The sequence below is a fragment of the Rhopilema esculentum genome, chromosome 5, assembly GCF_057945365.1.
Source record: "Rhopilema esculentum isolate cy_ngs chromosome 5, ASM5794536v1, whole genome shotgun sequence".
In the NCBI taxonomy this organism is placed as follows: Eukaryota; Metazoa; Cnidaria; class Scyphozoa; order Rhizostomeae; family Rhizostomatidae; genus Rhopilema; species Rhopilema esculentum.
The window spans coordinates 6,076,508-6,092,779 of NC_142819.1; the positions used below are offsets into that span (position 1 = coordinate 6,076,508).

Sequence of the window (16,272 nt, forward strand, 5' to 3'; positions counted from 1 at the left end):
CTAATTCCAATCGGCTAATTCTCAATGTTTTCTTGATCATAAACGCACTGAATTGTCAACTCTGAACGGTTGGCTGACGGGATACATGTCTGCACCTAACGTTGCAAGGATGTAATTGTAGAGCCTCACTTTGGATACCGCTGCTCGATCGATAGTTATTTCTGTGATACCGTGATGACAAAAGATACAAAAGACAAAAGTCTGAGAGAGCAGCGTTTTCTGTGAGACCAGTGATTTCTGCAGGAACTTTCAACAAGTACAAAATCGTACCGTTTGGAAGGTAAATTTATTTAAAAAAAAGTATTTCAGATTTCAAAAGATGATGCGCCATTTTATATGGCGATAATTTAAAAAGTGTAACGAAACAACCTCTCGCATTTGCGGAAAGAACATATTAACCTAAGAACTACAATTGCTATCAGCTGGTCAAGGAAGTTTTTGTTTCAGAATGGCTGGTCTCTGGAATCCACTCTTTTTTAAATCGATCGCACTTCTCGCATGTACACTTTGGTCATTTTGCACAGCCTACAATTTTTTTGGCACCTGTGTGCGCAAGGTAAACTGCGTTGCGGAAATTTGGCGCGCAAACTATCTGAAAGGCATGCATCTCCTGGCTCAACTAACCAGAAAACAACATTTGGAAAATTCTGTCCAAACTCCTAATTCACACTTTGTACCCATGCCAAGGTAGCACGAGGTAACTCCAATTGCATATTGCTGGATGGAAATCATGTGGAAGATACTGCTCAGTCTCGCTTTCTCTAGTGAGACAAAACATTCACTTTCTTAAAAAAACCAAATGTCTCCTTTGGCTATCCAAAAAGACTTTTGAAACTTGTATCCCAATATGACCAGCAAACCGTCTTTTGTGTTCTCAAATGTCCGTTGTCCGGTGATTACTTCTGCATGTTCGATAAAGACCTTAGAGGACGACGACATATATTAGACGCTTTTTTGCGACGAAATTGACTGTCCGCTTTTTGGTGACGTCCGCTACAGTGAGTGTCCGCTTACGTAAATTTCACTATAATAGGTTCATGTGAAGTATGAAACAGGCTGGCAGTAAATGGTTTGTAAGATTTAAGTTCAAGCTTCAAACAAGAAGACTCTGCAACGCATTTGACATATTCAACTTAATAATTTGAATCATTTGTGATTTGAAATTTTGACGTGATGTTAGGACATTATTAAGGACAATGCCAAAGATTATAAGATTATAAAAGATTATAAAATTCACACCTCCACAAATCCCCAAGTATTATGCATAAATTGAAAAACATGTCATCCCTCACTAGTTCATAACTGGAGCCTACGTAATTTAATAGCAGTGACTGTGATGGGTGTACCAAATCCCTATAATTTTCTGTCCTAACTGCAGGCCTGCGAAACACCAGTGGGAAAAGAAAAATCCAACACATAACGTAAACGGTCATTTTATTCAGGGCTTTCTTAAAAACTTACAAGATATATCATGTAGAAAAATACCTGATACAGACTGGTTAAGTATCATACCTCAGGATGTTCCTGTACTTCGCATTAAGGATAGATATATGTCTGGAAAACCCAGTCTACAGCTATATTGCGAAACACGAGCACGTTGACACGTTAATATTCACCTGCATCCCTGTTCATTCGATGCATTGCCTTACTAGATGTAAGGTGTCTTTCTGAGCACAACTAGGTTGCAGAATTTTTGTTTTGGTGCATACGTGTTAAACAAATTAAAATTAGCGACATGACTTACACGAGCAGCCAACAGAATATCAACAAATCTTCCTCTTAAGGCAGTACAAATTAATCAAGATCGAAGGACATTGTTTTGACAGAATATCGTGAAATAGTGCGCAAGCGTAGCTGTGTTAAGACAATTGCGGCTGCGCAAACAGAAAAGACTTGGCTTGCAGGTCCTTTAAACTTAGATCAAACAGCCTTCATTAGCCTGGATTAAGAAACTTTTATATAGGATAATAATTGATCTTACGAAGAATAGACCCGAAAAGGTCTTCTTAAGCTTGCCTTTCGCGATTAGTGCGGAGGCCAGACAAACTGCGAATTTCGGTCATAGGCAAAGAAGAAGGCCTTTTGTTTACGAAAAAACCAGACAATGCAAAATGGATATAACTTAGATCAAATTCAAAATTGAAAGTGTGCGAGTAAACATTTGGGGGAGCTCACTGGGGTATCATGTTGCTAATGCGTAGGTCTTGAATCTTAAGGCAACCAATTCAATCTGAATTGTGGGAGCAAGTGTTTCAGTTTCTTTAGATCCTGGCTTAGCTGGTACTCTGGTCAAACTTGTTCTATGTGGCTGGAATGTTTATCGTTCCAATCGTCAATTACGATCTCGTGCTGGCGTACGCTCTTAACTTTTGACCTCTGTCACATGCCTTTTGTTTGGCAAAAGGAGGCTTTAGAGGCTAAATGAAGATCAAAATATGAAACCCACACAGAAAACAAGACTCTTAGCGGGTAATTGTCTCTTGCAACATAGCGCAATGGGGTTCCTTTCTGCCATCTTTTTAAACGATCATTCGTATCAAATTTCTTTCCTTGGAGGCCTTTTGAATTTGAAGTGGTCAACTAACAAGATAAAGGGCACCAAAAACAGCGATAATATTGCCCTACACTGGTTTATCGAAGACACAAAGTGGATAAATCGGCCTTCTTGCAAAAGATTTAGGGTAAGAAGGTTGCTGTTTGCGCTGGTAGTCATGGTGACAAAGATGATTATGATGATGATGCTGATGACAATAGTGGCACAAGTATTTGAAATCATAAAATTGACTTTTGAGTAAATAAAACTTACTCTTTGCGCAAAGACAACAAGTCACACATTCCTCTTGCGGCCTTTTTCGTTCCTGAATGAAAAAAATCAAATTTACCAAAATAAGTTAAGAAGAAACTCTACCTAAATTTAAAAAGCTAAGAAACTTTTGTAATTTATAGATTTCATTTTCCCATTCACTCAAACTAGTTTCATTTAAACATGACTTCAGTTTCTAAAGAGAGTATAATTGCTTGATATTTATTATAAAAATCTAAGAAAACATGTAAGCAGAATTCACGATTATGAGACTGCCTACCAGCCCCGGACCTTAGTTTCTTATAAAAAATACGTGCATTGAGCCAAGAATTTCAGGTGAGTTCCATATCAACAAACATAGCATAGAAGAGTTTCAGCTAAATCAGAATGCGGATCGAGCAACTGGGCCTCATTGAAGGAGGAACTTGAACATGACTAGACAATCTAGCATTTTGTTCATATCAAAAGTTTTGTTGAGATCAGTTTTTCATTTAAAATTTTTTTATGTTTTGCGTTATCAAATAAATATGGTTTTTCAATTATTTATCAAAAAGGGTAAACACTTCAGCATCGTTTTCCCTGGATCCATCAGTGATTAAACACATAGAAGCAGGAAAATCCCTAAGAAAATCAGTAAAATTTTTTTTAAAAGATGACACTAAGAACTGAGAAGCTGGTTTAAGGAAACAGCTATCTTTCCAAAAACCGTCAGTGATGGCAAGGATGTTATCATTAAATGAATGTAGCTGTCTTCAAAGACCCCGTTTTTTCGCAATAGCATAAAATCAAGTAGAAAAGCAGAGGTTTAGTTCAAGACCAAATTCGAATAAATCCTCTGTTTTGAAGAGACAATCAATCATTTGAAATCAAAGTTGCTTCTTGCGTAGGTGGTTTCAGGTAGCGCACACGAAGAGTTATTAATATTTCAAGAAAATTCCAACTTTACGGCTTTTCTTACTAGAGCAAATAACAGATTAAGAGAGCAGCTTTCTCTAGAACGAACAACAGGGAAGCAGCACTTGGCTTTTAAGCTGGTCTAAATTTAACGTACAATAATAGATAGCGAGGACTGGAAAATGGGCGAGGATTAAGATCGATCAAGACATAAAATTCCTAGTCCAATGAAAATGAGAATCGTTGGCAGCCTTGACAAATTTTGTCACAATGTCGGTAAAGCGATGTTGACCAGGTTGAAAAATACTTGTGTTGCTTACGTCAAAAAATAAAACAACATAAGCTATTAAGGGTTGTTCATCTATCATACGTGAAAGTGAAACACTAAAGTTAAGTATCACATAAAAGGATGGATATAAGATTCAAAAAAGGGGAGAATGTGGTGACTGCTTTTCTTCTCTTTTCATATCCCAAGTGAGAACAGGTAAAGAATAGATAGCTACTACAGTTCTGATATATATGCACAGGAAACAGCGGCGCGATTCACTCTTGCATATGACGTACGAAATTTCCCTTAAAACAAAATGATTTTCAGAAAAAAACAACAGGATTTCCACCAAAAGTGTACGAGATTTTCATGGAGTGATTTGTCCCTCGCTGTAAACACCCTTATCAAATATAAAATCTTTACCTTGATTGGTGACATAGACAATGGAAGGCAAGCTAGTGATCGTTGACTGATTTTCGTCATCAGTCGGAAGTTGGTCGATGAACGTGAGATCGCCATCCGACCTAGTTCTCTGCGTTCGCAGCTCCATTCCGGTCACCGATAGCTGATTTTCGTCCTCTCGTGATTCAGAGTCATTAGAACGATTTCGAAACTTTTCGGCTAACGATGACGTTCGCACAAGCTGCAGCTTTTTAATAATAGATCGCCGATTATCAGAGGCGACTGACGGTGAAGCACCAGGGCTCTTTGTGTCGTTTCGAGGAAGTTTACGCTTGTCGATCATACGTAGATATCTTATCCAAGTGGCATGGAGGCCATTTATTGGGTCAGTTGCGTACCTTCGCCAACAGCTCTACAGCGAAAAGATAAACCTTTCATAAAGTAAACATGATTGAGTAGGCTTTCACTTCGAGAAAAATCCTATCATTTCGACTGATACAGCGGTAACATTTGTGTTTTTAATCTAAATCATTCTTATAGAAAAACTGATTATTCTGAAAGATATAAAAACCGTTAAAAAACATGAGTTTCTTAAATGAAGCGAAACATCTAGTAGAAAAGGATATGTAAATTAGAAAATGCTTTCTTAGAAAGATAAATTTTGAATTGTAAAGAATCATTTTCGTAACGACGCTCATTGTACGAGTTAAGCATCATAATGGGATGGGCGCCTAAAACTCTTCTTGGGGGGGGGGGGGGGGGATTGGAAATCAACTAAAATTTTAAATATCTATTTATTTTACTTCAGTGTTCAAGGTTTTTATATCTTTCAACTTTTAGAATTTTCTAAAACAAATAACTTGTAAAAATACAACACGAATTGGTCATTTTCGGAAAAATCTATGTTTTGCCAACTAAAAGTACTGCAAATATTCCACACGAAAAGTTGCAGAGATTTTTACGAAAAGATTGAAACCTCGAAATTTACATAAAAGTATAAGAGGTTTATGACATGCACAATGACGTCACAACTGCTATGACGCAACAAACGGTGAAATGACAACTACAATTAATGCACTTGCCGCAGCCATTGGAAGAAATACACTTGCCGCAGCCATTGCCCCAGTCAAAAGTCAGATCGTTCATTTATCTACAATCAAACTATTTACAAATTGAGACAATAGTTTAAAAGGGGTTATATTTGTTGAAATTTTCCAAGAAAGCCGTTCTTTTTTATTTGTCACTTCTAAGATTAAGAAAATATACTGTTTTTTTGACCAATTAAAACGCTCCTAGGAGTGGTTTTACCCACTCTAAAAATCATCAATGGGAACTCAAGCTCCCACGTAGCTGGGGCCTGTGGTCAACGCAAGAATTGAAGTCAAATTAATCTATTAAGACATTATTTTCATGCAGTCAACAGGGAGCCCCCGTTGGCGAACTACGCTATATTTCATAACAACTTCAAATTACTTTTCTAGAAGCAGCTGCCCGTTAGCTTTATCAGAGGAGCCGTGTGGCCTCTTTATCCTGGCTCCTTCAACCTCATTTTTAGGTGATTCATCGGTTCTTTTTCTTGTTTTTCAAATACTACCGAACACTCATTCAAAGAGCTTTAAAAATACGAACGACTCTGCTTACCTGGATCAAAATGGCGGCTGGTATTCTTCTGTTATTGAAATGCTTTTCACGTTGGTGTTGTGCAACTTGAAGAGCGAATCCTGAGCCAAGTATACCCTGGGGATCGTTGAGAAAAATTACTCAAAAAACCGTTCATATTTCATATCTCAAAAATTGATTTGTTTCGTTCACGGGAGGAAAAATAATTCTAAAACCTAAAAACGTGAAATTGTTTGCCCAAAGAGGAAGAAGCCAGTAGTATGTTGTCGGTTTCTCGTAAGAGCTCTTCCATTGAGTTGTGTGAAATAAGTTGAGGCAGAAACGTCACAAAATTTCAAGATGCAAACAAGAAAATGGCATTTGATTCAAAATGAAGTACTATAGTATTGCCCGCAAATTTTAGAAGAAAGTCGGCCTTAAAATGTTGTAGTAAAGCTTATATCTCAGTAAGTTTATAGTAAAGTAAAGTTGTATTAAAGTATATATCTCAGTAGACAATAAATCTACTCGACAGTATTTACCATTATTACAAATAAGATATAGCTTGTAGAAAAAGACTAATTGAACATTTTTTGGCGAGAAGTCAAAGGCAATATGATTGAATTTCGCAAGAAATTCATTTAACATTGTATATCTTTTGTTAGAAGCCGATGAGAAGGTTAAATGGAGAGTTTTATAAATATTAATTAAGTTAACTTACAGCTGGTAAGGCGAAAAATGCAGTTCCAACCAGGGAAAAACAGCATGTTATCAGCTTAGCAACCCACGTTTGCGGAGAAATGTCACCGTAGCCAATAGTTAAAAGAGAAATCTGCAAACAGCAAAGATCGATGTTAGAGATAGGAACAATGAAGTAGAAATTCAATATCTTCACAATGAATGGAAAAGCAGGGCCAGTCTCCAGTATTTTTCTCGCATATTTGTGGCAATTTTTCTCAATTGTAGAGCATCACACATTAACTGTTTGAATACCCTTGCAATTTTATGAACACTTATCTGAAAAATGTTCGCAACATTCAGTGTATCTTGAAAGAAACATGGTTAAGACGGGGTGTATAATGGACAAGGAGAACATAATCTGCCTATAACATGAAGATTGAGACCGCAGTTTCAACATGCAACCGTTCAGACGGAACGCCTAATAGGCCAGTACATTGCTAAAGCTGGGAGCTGTTATATGAGGAAAAAAGGCTAATATGAAACTATGCTTATGTTGCTATGCATGTTAGATTGTGTGATAACAACATTTGAACAGTTCACTTACTGTTCAAAATTCCTTCAGTCCTTCCAACTTGCTTTTTCTATTTTTCTCTTTAGAGAACGGTCATTAAATACCTGTCAAGAGGGTGGGGGTATGTGACAAAACTGTGAGGGATTCCTCTTCTAAGCAATAACGTTGCAGTTCCTCGTTACTACTAATTCTATAAAAAAAACCCAAGCTTATTCAAAAGCCCCCTCAAGCTGCGCATAATTCTTCATGGACAACAGTTGTTTTTTCTTATTATCATCGACATTGCATTGAAGATTTTATCAAACCTCAAAGATGTCTTTGCGTCCAAGAAACGCTGTGATTTTCCATGTTTTATACACGTATGCAAAACCAGGCAATACTTACGATTCCCCAGTACAGACCATCTGCCAAGTTTTCCATTCCATTGTCTCCTACTGTTGCTGATGACCTCTCAGCCAAATAAACAAGAAATGAACATGTAATTAGAATTATGAAACTCATGTACCAACACGTCAGTAGCTCCTGCAATAAAGAAAAAACGAGTTAGAAATATTTACACAACCAATTTCTGCGAACCATTCAATCTCTGAATAGCTGAGTCTCTAAAAGGTATTCACATCGGACAAAACCCATAAATACCGGACAGTATCTCTGTCAGAGTTTTGGTTCAATGATTCTTGGAAATAAATCTTTAAGATGATGTTTAAGTCCATTGATAAAAAGAAGTCTAAGTACATCGACCTTTATCAGCTTTCAGCCTTAAATATTTATAAGCCAGATTTCAGCATTCTCCAGAAGTCTATTTATCAAAACCGTAGGCCTTCAGGCACTTAGAATGACAGAATTTCTGACAGATCATTGTCAGGAAAATCGCTGGCAGTCAATGCGTGGAAACTGAAGCCACAGTCCAGATACATTGCAAAATATACCCACTATGCACTGATTTATAGAAGACTTGCAGTGCTTCTAAACATCACAGTTAATGAATCAACAAATGTGCCTCAATTCAATAAGGTCGTGGAATAGCCTACAAATCAAGATAAGCAACGTCAGGCATGCTCTATTCAGTATTACGTAAACAAGTCTGTAATGAGAAAGCAACACCTACTTGTCTATGGTCGTACACAACCTGGCTGACCATCTTGAATGCACCTCTTTGTCGGTCTAGTCTCAAAATCCGCAGAACTTGAAGAAATCTCAAAAACCTAGAAGAAATATTGATTTACTACCAACACATTGTTTAAGTAGAAATGCTTTTTGTCTTTTTCATTGGGGTCCACAATACACCATCCTTTCTTTTGAGCCCTCAGGATCTTTTACAGGAGGGGCTAGGCCCCCGAGAACGCAACATCTTTATAGGATAACACATACATAGCGACTATTCTACATTGAAAACATGGCAGTTATAATTTGTTCCAGCTCAAAAATCGACTCGGAACTTTACCTATCAAAAAATTGTAGGGAGAAAATAAAACAGAAGGCCCCTTCCTAATAACACCATCCTCTAAAGAGAACAGCCGCCTCGGTCTAGCAGATCAAAAACATCAACTATAACTTGTGAGGTTGTAATTGGACAAATTTTACAAGGAAATCCTAGATTGCACCAGAAACTGAAAGTGCGACGTGTTTCGAACAACTGGCAGAGCCCAGTTGCTGTTCCATTTAGCAGTGTTAGAATCTATCTATACAAAAATTGCTATTGTGTAGAAATAAGCTCGATTTCTTCCTTGGCCTCCATTGGCAATATTTTCAATTGGCAAGCGGCACTGATTAGGCAACCTTTACAGTCATGTGCTCGTGTTTTTGATTGGCCACATATTTCCTAGCTTAGAGATCTTGATCAATGTCCTGATGATTCATACTCTGAAAAGTGCGAAGTCATTTAAAATTTTACCGCCCAAAACATTGCTTGCTATTTTAAGCTTCAGCCCGGGTCCAAGCAGGCTCTCTATGGGGTCCTTAAAAATGTCTCGCTTTTTGGCTTCTTTATCGTTGGATTTGGTTTCCTGCAACTTTCAGGGTGATTTGGAAACTATTGTTATCAAAATGAAGAAGAAAGCGAATAAGCAATAACTACCTAATCTCACAACAACATCTGTGGAGCATAGATTGATCGAGAAAGCTAAGAATTACCGAAGAGCGAAGAAATAGACTAATTCTCTAAAAAGATTTGCTTGAGGTAGCTCGAGATAAAATTTCCTAGGTCAAGTAATCCGACATGAATATATGATATACCTGGTACAAGTTGATAATGGGCAATAAAACCATTCGATGTAGGGCCTTAGAGCCCATTAATATTTTGAAAGAAGAAGCCCAATCCCATTCCTTAACTGGACTTCAAAACAAATTTGGTGATAAATAGATGATACAGTTTAGGTCCAGGGTATACGTATAGAGAGGTTTTGCATGGTAATGCTATGCCTAAACTCGCTGCCTTGAAGCCGAATTGGATGTCTGTGAATCAAGGCCCCCGGGAGGTTTCAGAGGCCCTGGGGCATAACTTAAAGAAGAGGAAAGTATTTACGACCAAGTCTTCCAGATTAGCCTAAAATACATTCCAGAAAACTTTTGGCAGTCATTTTCTTGAAATCATTTAAACCGTTTTACTGTTTTCAGTCATTCTTTTGTTACGTCTGATTAATCCCTTTCTTAAAATTGAATTCGTTACTTTACAAGGCCCCCTAGACCCCGAGGCTCTGGGGAAATTTGCAGCCCCTGCCCCCTCCCAGCAGCTCTGAGGTGAATTCGTACAATTTAATCTTAATTAGTTCAATGACTCTTACATAATAACATTGAAATGTTTAGATGCGACTTACCGGAGAATAGATATATTTAAAAACTCAGCCTTCTTGTGTTCTATGATGAGGACCAACGTGGCAATGATCACGATGATATCTAGACAGAAAGATGAAGTCTCAGCGTGAACGGTAGTAAAGTGTGTGCAAATGCTAATTCAAGAAACAGTACTGTATACTTATGTCTTAAACTTAGTCAATGATAATAACTCAACTACATAACTATAGAGGCAACCAACCATAATGGAAGTTTGTTACCCTGTATTCCATACATTCGTCCCCTTGGATACAGCCAATCCTATGTTGCCAGAATGTTAAGACAGAAAGCCTTGCTCGAGTAGGATATTTTTCCAAAAATAGTATTTTTACTTTAATTAATACTTGTAAAAATGTTGGCATTTTCTGACAAAACGGTTTATGAAAAATATATTTGTTATTCCGCAAAGGTTTGCGAACTAGTAGAAGTCCAAAGATAGGGATTGATAGCTGTCAAATGAAAGAGCCTTTATAGTAAAATCTTTATGTATCTTTTACGCTTTTATAGATACGGTGTCCAATTATAGATATACCTTATGTATTAGGCACAGTTTTCATTCCAAATATTACGGAATTTTTATATGTTTGAGAATGATACCATTTTAGACAAGATTCTAATACTAAGCTGAAACATACCCAAAGATCGACAATGTACCTTGACGGCATATTGCTTTATATCACAGATAAAATCAAAAGACCAAATAAATGATATGCTAATATTAAAAACGCCTCGTTCTCCTACAAAATACACGTTTAGCGATCCACACACAATGTCGTCTACGTGTGACCCAAATACAGTTCAATGCCTAAAAGTACAAACAACTACTGTACCTTAGATTTGATTTGTTACGCCAATCAATACACCCTAGTCATTGCGCTATTCTACTTAAAGATAGCAGTAATGTACCTCTAGAAGAAATTTTATTATGAAAAGGAACAGAAAAACAATTTTAATTTGGACAATTTCCCTGAATGACCTCTTTTTACGCGCACTCATTATTTATAAGCAAGGAAAGGCACTAAAATGCCTGTCCAAAAAAAATTCTAGCTTTGTTTATGGGAAATTCTGATGGGATAATGAAAGAAAAGATAAAAGAAAATTTCACGGCAGCTGGAAAAAAGTTTCCAGAGACAAAGTGAAAAGAGTTCCCGCAAGTTGCCCGGCAAAGACAAAATATTCATTCTGATTGGAATAGACAAAATATTCCCAAAGTTTGTAACTAGTAGGAGCATTCGATTCGATTGAGGAAGAGATATGAGACGGCACAAATTGACATTCTCAGGCTGTGACTATGGTTGCACTGGTTAAGCTAAACAACTTATGAAGCAATGTAATGGTTCTGAACTTAAATGTAAAGCCTGCAGTAATTTTAATTTTTTCAATAATAGGTTTTGTATATATTAAAACTTGATTCGATTGATATTAGCTAATTTGTTTACACTCATTTTTTTATTAGAAACAAAGGTCGATGTTGAGTACTCCAGTTTCTTAATGTTCTGGTTCAATACTCATTGTTTCTTAAGAGTTTGTTAATTATGATGTCATGAATGATGTTATGAAATGTTTGTGACCTTTTTTATCACGTCAAGAGATTCGCTTCCGTTCCGATGCTGTATTTAGATGTGGGAAGTATATTTTTATCCCTTGTGTCTTAAGTTCTAGGCCAACTGGGCAATCTTGTTCTTGGATTTTACAAAATTTCGCTGTTCTCAGTTTTATCACGATTTAATAGTTTCTTAATTTTTTTGCTTTGAGTACTGAAGTTTCTTAATTTTTTCTGACTGTCCAGTACTCGTTTCTTATAGCCAGTTTCTTATAAAAAATGAGTGTATATATATTGTATATACAGTTAGCTATAAAAATATTGACTGAAATTAGATAAATAACAGCGACACCGTTTTAAAAACTAGGCTGAAAAACCACTTTTCAGAAGAAAATTAAAATGGCATGAAACAGATTTAGTAAACCCAGTCGAAATATAACGCGTTACAGCTTAGATTTTTTAGTTAAAAAATTATTATTGTGAATAAGAATTACAAAAAAATGTTCTTTTGCACAAAAATTTATTCTTGAGGAAAATAGGCTAAAGGGCCCTGCACTGAAATCGTCCCCAACATGAATGGTCTTTGGGGTTCTGAACAAACTGTCTACTTACCAATAACCATGTACGGTTTCCTAATAAACTTGAATTTTCCACCGCAGCCGCTGTACGTTCCATGCGACGAACAGGCCCAAACACGTAAGCCATATTCAATTGTAAACACTGCTATCAATATGATTTCCTAGGAAAAATTAGGAGGGACGAATGAAAACACTAATCCCGAATAAAGATTTTGCTATAATTGGCAAAGAGATTATACGGAATTAGTATTCGCAGAGATGAAAAATAAAGAATGAAAAATAGGCGCTGTTAACATAGAAAACACCATGCTCTTCAGAGCGTTGTTTTAACACAGACGTATGGGTAGCATATCCGAAATAAATGGATCGAAACACAATCTTAAAAAAACAGCTTAGTTGGGAGGTCTTTAGTAGCTGTTGTTTTCGGATCAGCTGCGATTATTCGTCAATATTTTCTCTCCATTAATTCATAAATAGTTCAGCTAAAACAGGGATTTAAAATTTCTTCGGAAACCTGAAGTGATTATAAACTCTATATTTGGGAAAAACATAACACGACCAGTTGGATACAGCTGGGATGAAACACATTGCAAAGTCATCGCCGCAGAATAGGAAGGAGATCGCCCACATCTTCAGAGAAAATTTCGAAGTTTGCAATTAAAAATTCATTGAAAGGAAATATTCATTCATTTAGCTTTGGTTAGAGGGCACTTGAGTTGTGTCTATCTTCAATTTGGCAATCAAACTATAAAAACAAGACTTTAAAACATACAAACAAGCCAAACGCAAAGTCGAACTTTTATGTACTGTTATTTCTGTACGGTTTTAAAAATCACTTTTTATGCACTGTTATTGCATGGTTTAAAGACAAACTACAACAGATCATAGATCTAGGATATGATTATGGAAGAAAAACTGTGTGTCAAACAACTGCGTGTCAAAAAATGAATGGGTTCAGGGTTCGAATTTCCTTTAGCTGTCTAAGATCTCCCTTTGATTCTCGTTACCAACCCGATATCTACCGAAAATAATGATTACGATGGATGTTATGATGGCAATCAATAGAAAAATAAAACAAATGGTTAATTGTTAAGCGACAGACATGCCAAACATCTCCAGATCAAACCATCTGCATGCCCACTTAATCAAATATTCCAACAGCAATGTTTTTAATTATAGAGGGAGATGATCCAGAATTCGTCTGAAGGTCTAGGATTTTAAATTTTTGCATCATATGCACATGCGCAGCTAAAATCGATAACGTTATTTTCACATCGGATATTGTGGTCTGTGGGAACATTCGTAGGTAGCGACTTATGGTAGGAACATTCATGACACGAATTTCGCTTTCAGTTTCGAATCAAAAGACGAAGACAATATAGAGAAAAGGGTTTAATGAGAAGAGCGAGAATGAAACTCTGGTTTATACGATACAACTATGATATATAATAGTTTTGATTAATGCTGTGAAGCACCACCAGGTGTAAATTTTGTCCATATGCCTTCGCCCTAATGCGCATGTGCATTTAATGCACTTTCACATTGGTTCAGACAAATTGGTAGAATAATAGCCCTGGGCAATAGGAATCTAAACTCGTCTCCCTAGTAATTAAGTTCTAAAGAGTTACTCACTCAAGGGGCAGTAGATTATGACAAAATATGCCTCCATATAGTTTTCAATGAAATTTTCATTGTAATCAATGACGCGAGAATCAACCCTTGTGGCACTGGTGGCACGATTTTTTCCGATTCTTGGCTATCAGAAATTCGATCAAAAAACACCGCAATCATTAATCATACGCTTTTTTGGTGGTGCCGTGACCTAGCTTCATTATCAGACCCAGTAGAAAAAAGTTTTTGTCTCAGCTTAAACCTGGTATCATTCATTGCTATCACCCAATCACTTCTTTTTTTGGAGGTAGTTCCTGGCCTTCTGGTAACTTTAATCTTACTTTGCAAACTGTATTATTTTAATTTCTTCGAGAGATCAGTTTTTTCATTAATATTTACAAATTAGAGTATTCCTCATAAATAGTTACCTGAGCAAAAGAAGACTACAAACTACAAAGTGAAACATCTATACTGAAGTTCAAGAGTTACTGCAAGGATATCGACTTTGATTTTTAACTTTTTCTCTAGATTTAATTATTGTAAAAACTTTTTTAAACTATATTGTTGTAACATTTATATCGTAGGTACATTAGTTTCACAGGTCCTTGATTGATAGCAGCAAACTCATTTTTGCTGAACAAGTTTACCTGTATAAATATGGTCTTATTATTATTATTAAATCGTAAATTATTGCAGATTAGATGAACCAAAAAATGTGACTAGAATTGTTATTAAATGTTTAGCCAATCAGGAAAAGGGAAGAAATTATTGAAAGTACTCAATAATCGACAGAGCAAAAAGCTGCGATAGACAATTCAAGAGGGTGAAGGGACAAAATCAGTTTAGCCTATGTGCTGAAGTCCTTTGAGAAAATGACCTTGAATAGATACTTTATTTTTTATTTCTTCTGAAAACCTTCCTGAAAATCTTCTGAAAAGGGGCAAGAAAGCTGCCCTGTTTCTCTAGTCAGGTAAGAACCTGTCATGGCTACACCGTTTTTAATATCTGTTCTTATCTTATGTTTGTTCAAGTCCGGCTACACGAAGAAAAGGTGGCTAGACTTTTTTGAAATCACCAAACTTGTCGTATTTACGGGTTCAAAACACTGCAGCATCTTATTCATGTAGCTAAGTAAAAATGGGCTAAAATTTTGTTTGCTCTTTTTTCCATGTTTATGACGCCAAAATAAAACCTGATTTTGTAGAAGTTGTATAGTTTATCTTAACTTTGGGGACGGAATGTTACAGCACTTTTCCATAAATACTTAAATCCTTTCAAGGTGGGATCTCTTGAATGTGCAATATTTTAAACATGAAAGCAAGAATTATAGAGACCTACTAATTTTTGTTTGGGTTTGCTTGTATTCAGGGTCAGTTAAAGAGGTAAATTGATAATCAATGAGATTGTGCGTGTTGTACGTCGAAAATGAACAAAATTTGATACAATAATTTGATACAGAATTCGAATAATTGGTACGAAGTTTCGAGCGTAACTCTTTATCAGGCAAAAAAGAGTAGAAGGAGAAACGGTTAAGAAGAGAAAGGAACAGTAGAATCGAAAGATTAACTATATGGAACGTAGTAGGAATACGACGTAACGCAGAACGTAAGACGAGGTGGAAATATGTGAGGGGGTGAAAAGCGTATGGATAAGATAAGGTTAAAATTGATGATAGCTGGATTCTGCCGTATTTTTCATGATTTGTTTGATTATTCGAGCAAAGAGCATTGGATAATAACAGAACTTCGTCTGATCGCCGTACAAAACATAAACAAATGCTCACGGGTTTAACTACAAGTACCAGAATGCATTGCGCCATGACGTAATTAGGAGAAAGGTCTAATAGAGGACTTTAGATAACCAGGATCTCTGTTCATTTCTATGGCTCAGAAATACGAGGCGGACAGTGAAAGTAGATTAGTTATGGTAAAGCCGGTGACAGATATACCATCAATTTAATAATACGATCAAGTAAGCCTTTCTCCTAACATGTAAAGATTGAAGTCCCTCTAACACGATGGGACTTTGTTTAATACAACTAATCGAATTTGACTAAAATGATTTAGATCCCGTTTACACTGCAGAAAAAAGAACGGAACTCTTTGGTTGCATGGCTGAAAAAAGCGACGATAGGTCTTGTGTTTACATTAGGCATTCTGGCTCCGTGCTAGTTTGGGAACGGTTCCGTTCTTTTTTGGTTTCGCTAAAAGGCGAATTTTTTTGGTTCCGTTCCCAAATCATTCTTCTCTTCTCTAGTGTAAACGGTCAGGAACGGAACTTTTTGGTAACGATTGATGTTGGGGCTTAATCTAGGGTTGGGGCGAGGCTTTCTGAAAATGTCAGACGTCAATGCCACGCTATTGCGCAGGTTTCACAAGAAGAACGTTCCGCTCTTTTTACTCAAGTGTAGACGGCCTCAAATATAGATCCGTTCTTTTTTGTTTCAGTGTAAAAGCGACGAAAAAGAGGTATCGTGCCCAAACAAAAACG

At 36.6% G+C, this 16,272-nt stretch overlaps 1 protein-coding gene across 1 annotated transcript in view; it reads right to left on the bottom strand.

Annotated features, from left to right (window-relative positions):
- Nucleotides 1-16,272, bottom strand: part of LOC135690136 (potassium voltage-gated channel subfamily KQT member 1) — a 29,402-nt gene that overhangs the window by 10,103 nt on the left and 3,027 nt on the right. Inside the window, exons 3-10 of the mRNA XM_065207612.2 lie at nucleotides 12,206-12,332; nucleotides 10,035-10,113; nucleotides 8,327-8,423; nucleotides 7,603-7,740; nucleotides 6,688-6,798; nucleotides 6,009-6,104; nucleotides 4,389-4,779; nucleotides 2,807-2,858 (exon numbers count right to left, since the gene is read on the bottom strand). Of these exons, the coding sequence (XP_065063684.1) occupies nucleotides 2,807-2,858; nucleotides 4,389-4,779; nucleotides 6,009-6,104; nucleotides 6,688-6,798; nucleotides 7,603-7,740; nucleotides 8,327-8,423; nucleotides 10,035-10,113; nucleotides 12,206-12,332 (1,091 nt within the window). The remainder of the gene's footprint in view (nucleotides 1-2,806; nucleotides 2,859-4,388; nucleotides 4,780-6,008; nucleotides 6,105-6,687; nucleotides 6,799-7,602; nucleotides 7,741-8,326; nucleotides 8,424-10,034; nucleotides 10,114-12,205; nucleotides 12,333-16,272) is intronic.